This window comes from Austrofundulus limnaeus, unplaced genomic scaffold (genome assembly GCF_001266775.1).
Source record: "Austrofundulus limnaeus strain Quisiro unplaced genomic scaffold, Austrofundulus_limnaeus-1.0 Scaffold125, whole genome shotgun sequence".
NCBI classification, from domain to species: domain Eukaryota; kingdom Metazoa; phylum Chordata; class Actinopteri; order Cyprinodontiformes; family Rivulidae; genus Austrofundulus; species Austrofundulus limnaeus.
Window position 1 is genome coordinate 897,779 of NW_013952527.1, and position 6,932 is coordinate 904,710.

The window sequence follows — 6,932 nt, forward strand, 5'->3', positions numbered from 1 at the left end:
GCAGAACTTGGAAGGTAAATCAGTGACTGAATCAGGTGTGTTGGAGCAGGAAAAACATAAAACCTGTAGGGCTGCGGCCCTCCAGGACCAGGMTTGCCCACCCCTGATTTAAAGTTTGATGCATAGACTTAAGTGTGTAATTTTGACACAATTTGGAACTGATTTTTACAAAGAGTTAATTTTCCCCTTATAAATTGGTCATGTGACTAGGATATAAGGATGTCGGGACTCCGGGGGATTAATCAAATTAATCGTTATCGGCTAAATACCACAATTAATCGTGATTAATATTTTTTGCCAATATACGTTTGCTGTTCAATTGCAGGTTATATTCCTGTCATGATTCCATTAAATATTGTGATTTTAAAAAATATTTGTAACTCACTCTCCAATCTTCTGAATGTCTCCCCCTCTTCCAGTGTATAGGGTCAGGCAACCTTTCCATATAGATGCATAGCTGGAAAAATAATAATAAAAATATATAAAAGAGAATCAATAAAGCAAACAATTGATCGTTATTTAAACATGCACACTGTCAGTTTTAATATAAACAGGCTGTCTTACCCTCTGGTCAGCTTGATGATGTCCCCGGGCTGAATAAGACCCCCCAGCTCATCCCAAACTGAGATAGCGATACTTCCGCTTTTATCTGCCACTTTGCAGGAGCGCACCTCGTGGCCATCTTTCGTTTTAGTCACTCGTCCTGCAAGAACACAAACAAACATAAAGACTTGGCTTCAAAATATCTTCATCAAAATTATTGTCGTGTTGAATTTTACATCATGCAACACCACCGCTGGCTCCTTTAAGAACCGCATGAGTGATCTGTGGGGGGGAAGCCACACTCAGCCCGACATCGCAGCTACTTTTACTTACCGATCTCCAAAACGATGAAAACAATATTCAGATTTTTCGAGCCGGGCTTCACGTCTTTTATCAAAAACAACGCCTCGTTTGTGGCCGCTGCCATATTTAGTGTCGAGTTAAATAAACCGGGTTTGTTTCGCCTTTATTTGTTGTTGATGTCGCTCCTCAACGCGATGGATAGCTTTAGCGCTAATTAGCCCCTGCTAGCTCACAATGCTAACAGCAGCGCTCATCCACAGTTTAACTCACTTGAAAAGTGCTACGTTTGTGTCTGCTCTGCATCCAAGCTGTTAAGTTTATCTCATTCATGAACACATATGTTTGTTAGCTCGCAGTTAGCTACCTTCTTTTAATAACTGTATCTCTTGTGTCCTTCCCGATCATAGCCATGGCAGCTTCATTCCTCACTATTCAACGAAACAAATCAGCCAAAAATATCCGAAAACTTAACGCCAGGCTGACAAATAAAGTGGTTTTCTTGTAACACATTCAGTGACTGAATGTTAAATTAAAAGGCCTGCGTTGTCTGTACTGCCAGCATCTTAATGTTTTCCAACTAATCGAGCGCATTTCCTTTGTGTGGCTCTTGTAAAGTATAAGGAACTGGTAGCTTTGTTAGCGCGCAGTCTGGCCAAATTACTTGAAAATATGGCTAATGTTGCTAACTGTGCCCCCTATAAGGTTGAAAACGTTTGAGAAGCTTCACTGAATATTAGCTCCTAAGTAAAAGTCTCGACACTAAATGTAAAACCTGAGCGACAAGCACAGTTCACCCAGCTTCAACAATGCCCCGAAAACTACGTCAGCAATGCGCTGCCGGTGAGTTTTATCCAGCTCGGCTGTTCCATTATCCGAAACGGGGACGGAAGTTGAATTCTCCGCTGGAAACTCCGTTACAGACGCCAATATTTACGAAACCTCACTTGGCTGTAGCAGAAATAAATGAGCTGTAATTAAAAAAAAGAAAGAAAGAAAAGAAAACAACGCGAGGACCTGCTCAGAATCGACCGTCGTACTTGGTTGGGACCAGGAAGTAGATGTTATCGCGAGAAGAGATGACATTTACGAGACTTCAATAAAATCGGTATTTTTGTTTGTTTATGGCTCGTGCACATTATAAAACAAAGATCATATGTATATGTTGTCGTTTTTTTTAACAAATCTAATGCATAAGCAATTGGGAACTTATAAAGGCTACTCGAACCGTTCAAAATAAACGCACCATGAATGCATGGTGAAATGGCGCATTTTGTGTTATATTGCTCTGATGAATTAAAAWCAAAACACAAAAGAAAACTCGTCACGAACAGGATTCGAACCTGTGCGGGGAAACCCCATTGGATTTCGAGTCCAACGCCTTAACCTCTCGGCCACCGTGACAATACACACCTACGACGTGACACGGATCGATTTGCAGGAACGATTACGATACTTTTATTGTCAGATGAATTTGTTGCATTGTTAAACCTTTCGATCCGTTGTGTTACATCACGTGTAAACTGTAGAGAAGTATTTGAGAAGGTAATTGTCATGAAAGAAGAACAGGATATTGTTACTGTTTCAAACTGTAGAGGGAGACAAACACCATCATTACGTTTTTCATCCTCACCAAAAAATATTCATCATGAATCATGCATTGTCACTTATTTACTTTGTATTTTTCTGTTCTTTTTTAATGATAAATATATGTACTTTCATGCCCTTYGTATTGGTATGTAACTGTCAGTTGACAGATACAAAATCTCAGCATAAAAAGTGAGGAAATTAGTGTTTGGCCAATTATTTCTTCATTGTAACAATGCTTCTAGGCAATAAATCTTATATTGTTTGAAAGCCTGTTAAATTAAAATGTGCCTTATTTGTAAGGAACATGCATTTGAGGAATGAGAAGTACAGMTGAGTATGCGGGTTGTGTACATGAAAGATTTGCCAAATCTTCGCTGCCAAACATTTTGTTTTGCTGTTGCTTTTATTTGGCGCTTCTACCCCCCAGGTGCTGCCAATCAGGTGCTTWRAAACATTTTTTWRGRAWWAAAAWYYWSYWAAMMMMAAWTTYCMWWMYTTTTTATGCAAAATATGCAGTATWTAAAAAGTTTTRGCCTGCAGGGCAGGGCTGGCCTGCAAGCAGAATTTCATTTTGAGGCCATTCAGTTTAATTTTTGATGCTTTTTTTGTTGCTTTGGTAGCCAAATGAGATTTAAAGGCAAACATAAACTCTATATTTTACTGGACAACCCTATGTTTAGTTTTATTTATTGAGATTTATGTTGCTATCAGAGTCATCCCTGTACAAACCTTTTCCATAATGGTTCATTTTTTTTCTTGCTGTTCTGTTATAACAACTTTAAAAACATGGAGTACTTAGACTAGAAAATGATCTTGAAAAGCCAGACCGCTTCAAAGGTTTTGCCATCAGCAGCAAGCTGGGAGTGTATGCAACCAACGCTTGTAATAATACTACAAAGCAACGTGTGGATTAACAGTCCCTCAGTCCTGCTAAAGCCAAAAACATTGCTGAGTCTTGTCTGGGTGGAACCAGCATGAATGTCCTGTTTCCAGACAAACGAGACCAGTTTAAAGACAAAAAAGCAATTAAGTAATAACATCAAGAAGAGTGGGTGTGAGGTCGGTGAGAAGGATCAGGAACAACTCAGATAGGAATTAGGTGACATCATTTTTTTTTATTTTATTTTATTCCTGTGACAACATGAGCGTTATGGATTGTAATCTCTAACTCAGGGGTCTGCAACCTTTACAATCAAAAGAGCCAATTGTGCTTCTTGTCTCACTAATAAAATGTGTCCAGAGCCGCAAAACAAGCTACAACTGTGATTATCAACTGGTGGTCCATGGGCCTTTCCAACGCATTTCCAGGAATCTTTACGGTCAGTGGAGGTGACGTTATAAAACTAAAAAAAATATTATTATATTGTTTATTATAATGCATATCAGGACAAATAGAAATACCATTTTCATGTAAACAAGAAAAAATACTGNTTATTCTGTTATGTTTGGCCACATTTTCAAAGAGCCACATGTGGCCCCAGAGCCGCAGGTTGCAGACCCCTGATCTAACTGGAAAAAACACTGCTCCAAAACCCTCTGGGACTCCTTGAAAACTTTTAATCTTGGTGACAGAAATTRCATTATTTGGATTTGTTTTTAAATTGTGTTTTAGCAACTCTTTAATGYGACTCCACCTGTAACTTTTAGCTAATCTTAAATTCACACATAATCTGATTTCATGCACTGTGCTGCTGCTTAAACAGAGGTTGGGCAACGGAACCACTCCTTTCTCTGATGAGTCACTAATTGTCTTGTRTTTTATTAAGAACTAGGTCAGCATGATGGCATTTTGTTTTCAAGCATCTGCAGTCGTACGTTTAGTTTGGCAACGTGAAAGTGGAAACGAGTCGCATTGTCAGAACATAAATTTAAAAAAATACATTTTGAATTGATTAAAGTGTGTTAAATTACAATATGTAGCATCATACTTGGCAGGGGGGTTGAGAACTAATGCCTGAAGAACTACAAATAAAAACAAAGACATCAGTTTAAAGTTAGAAATCTTTATTGATGAATGCAGCACTAATTAGCAAATAAATGTCTGCACAGTTACAAAGAAAGGTAAAGTGGAAACGTCTGTGAGGGAATCTTTGGTTTAAGTGGCTAAAAATTAAAAACAAAGATGTGAACAGAAGTCATCACTGACGAAGGTTGATGCAAACATTWATTTAACTTTCTTGCAAACAGTTTTACGATCTAGATTTAACAGGATAAATTTAGAAACACATAAAGCAAAACGTTTTATTTGCACACAGCTATCACAACGTGACATAAGAAAACTGATAAAAAAAAACCTTTTCAGTAGTGTGATTTACGGAAAAAATGACAAACAAAAATGCAAAATGGTTGCATAAGTTTAAAGGCAGAATATATGTCTAATTGTTATTCTCTATTTCAAATCCCAAAGAATATTTTATGCAACCCCCCTCTAAATAAAAACACCTTGTGAAGTTCACATTGCATGTTGCTCATGTTCAACAGAGCTGAAAGAAAAACACATGAAAAAATAAAAAGTTTCTCAAAGTTCAGCTAAATGAGCAGATGTTCAATAAACATAAAAACTGAGCTCTTTTTAGTGTTTATTAAAATAGAAAATGTTATATTTAAAAAAAAACAGATTTATGCTCTTAGAATATAGTTGTAAACAAACACCAGGATTACAGTCCTGTGCAAAAGTTTTGAGTCATCCCTCTTTTTTTCTGCTTCCAAGCAGCTAAATTTTCTTTTTAAGTTTTTTGGGACTTCAACATTTCAGAGCTTTTTTTCCCCTTTTAGTTTACTTCTGATCAATGAATCATTCGGGCTTAAAAAAGCTCTTGAACTCAAAGTATCAACCAGAGTTCTGTCATCAKTTCAACTAAGAATACATTTACAACTGGACTTTGGGGTGGTTTAAAACTTTTGCACAGTACCATACATCGGCCGTTTCTTTCATTAGCAGTGAAGCTTTCATCCTGCTTGTGTTAAATTAGTCTAATTGGTTTACATTTCAGATACATTTGTCTCAGCGGTTCTGCTGAACTTGTTAAAAGTTTGTAAATATATTAAAAACAGTGTAAATGTTAATTTCCCATTTTAAATTTCCTCTCTAATTTTACACAAAATCCCTTTGCAAGTTATATTTAATTGTGTTTTGTACAAAAAAACACACCTTCTCATCATAGAACATCAACATAAAGATGAGATTCATTTAACTGATTAGTAAATCTGCATTTTTCTTCTATCACAAATTAACATTTCTACACTGATACTTTGTGTATTCAGAAATTAGCGGATATTTCTGCATATTTTACATAAAAATTGTCTGACATCACATTTTATTTGTTAAAAAGGAACAAGCGTTTCATCAGAATCAGTTTGACGAAGAGTCAAGTTGAAACAGAGGATCCTGCAGTTCCATATCCCATAAAAACAGGTAGAATTCCCACGATGGGACACATTAAACGCCTCTCGTGACTGATGTCTCTCTGCAGAAATGCGTGCACACCTTAACCAAAGGCAACTTAATCTTCGCTTCCAACACCTGAAGTGCTTTCCCACACTTCCCAGCTCGCTTGTCCTCCTTCCACAGTGAGCTGGAGTCTGGGAGCCCCAGCAGGAGCAGAACACCTGTGGCTCCAGCGAGCCTCATCCACATTCAACAAGGAGGCCAGGGGCATGAAAAATGGGCTGAGCGGGGGCCATCCGTCAAACCTAGGAATGCTGCCMTCTGCTTTTTTTATCTGCTTCTGTAAGTTCTCCAGTATCTGAATCCTTAGCACCTGCTGGAACTTCACTAAATTCTTATTTTAGGAAAGTTCTATTAGACAACCTGCTGCTGAGGCTGGTGCAGCTTTAACAAATGTGTTAATCTTGATTTTTTAAAACATTTTATCTACTGATAAAAATAACTAAAAAGAAAGAGAAAAAAAGATGGCATGTTTTACTCACTTTCATCTGCAAAATACATAGGAATTCATCCCTCCACTCCTAATGAGTGTCATTATTCAAACCAGCATGTTCAAACAAAATGTCTGCATTTATCAAGGCTCTGGAACATTTTAAACATAGTGTTCTTGTCAGAAAAATATGAAGCCGAATAATCATTTCACCTGATACATTATGAATACTTGGAAAAAAAAAGTCTTCTTAAAACAACCCAAACACCATGAAATTATCCAAGAAGAAAATATATACCACAGATGCAACTTTTAGGGTTAAAGGTTCTCATTGCAAAGTGTAAAATCAAACACAAACAAACTATCCTGCACTAAATCAAACGGTGCAGCTTCAAAGAGTTTCCTCCAGTACTTTTCCACATGCAATTCTGAAACGCAGATATGTAAGTAAAACATGTCTGTCTGCAAAAACTCAACAAATCCTGTGCAGAAAAACATGCCGATACATTAAATCTGTCAACTTGTCTCGACCCTGAATGGCCCTTCCATGAACCCGAATGACCTTTTTTTTTCAGCTGTTTCTGCAGGTAAACAAACTTTTAATAGTTGCCCATTCACCAA

The 6,932-nt window shown here is 37.3% G+C and overlaps 2 protein-coding genes and 1 non-coding gene across 3 annotated transcripts in view; all 3 read right to left on the reverse strand.

Annotated features, from left to right (window-relative positions):
* LOC106522281 (SOSS complex subunit B2) overlaps positions 1 to 1,850 on the reverse strand; it is a gene marked incomplete in the record, with an annotated part of 5,940 nt that extends 4,090 nt beyond the window's left edge. Inside the window, 3 exon segments of the mRNA XM_014015246.1 lie at positions 386 to 457; positions 565 to 703; positions 877 to 1,850. Coding sequence (XP_013870700.1) covers positions 386 to 457; positions 565 to 703; positions 877 to 970 — 305 coding nt within the window.
* A 315-nt stretch (positions 1,851 to 2,165) lies between these two features.
* Positions 2,166 to 2,247, reverse strand: trnas-cga (transfer RNA serine (anticodon CGA)). The gene has a single exon. It is a non-coding gene; the product is annotated as a tRNA-Ser (tRNA).
* A 2,173-nt stretch (positions 2,248 to 4,420) lies between these two features.
* The window catches only part of cavin2a (caveolae associated protein 2a), a gene marked incomplete in the record, with an annotated part of 21,009 nt that continues 18,497 nt past the window's right edge, over positions 4,421 to 6,932 (reverse strand). Inside the window, 1 exon segment of the mRNA XM_014015247.1 lies at positions 4,421 to 6,932.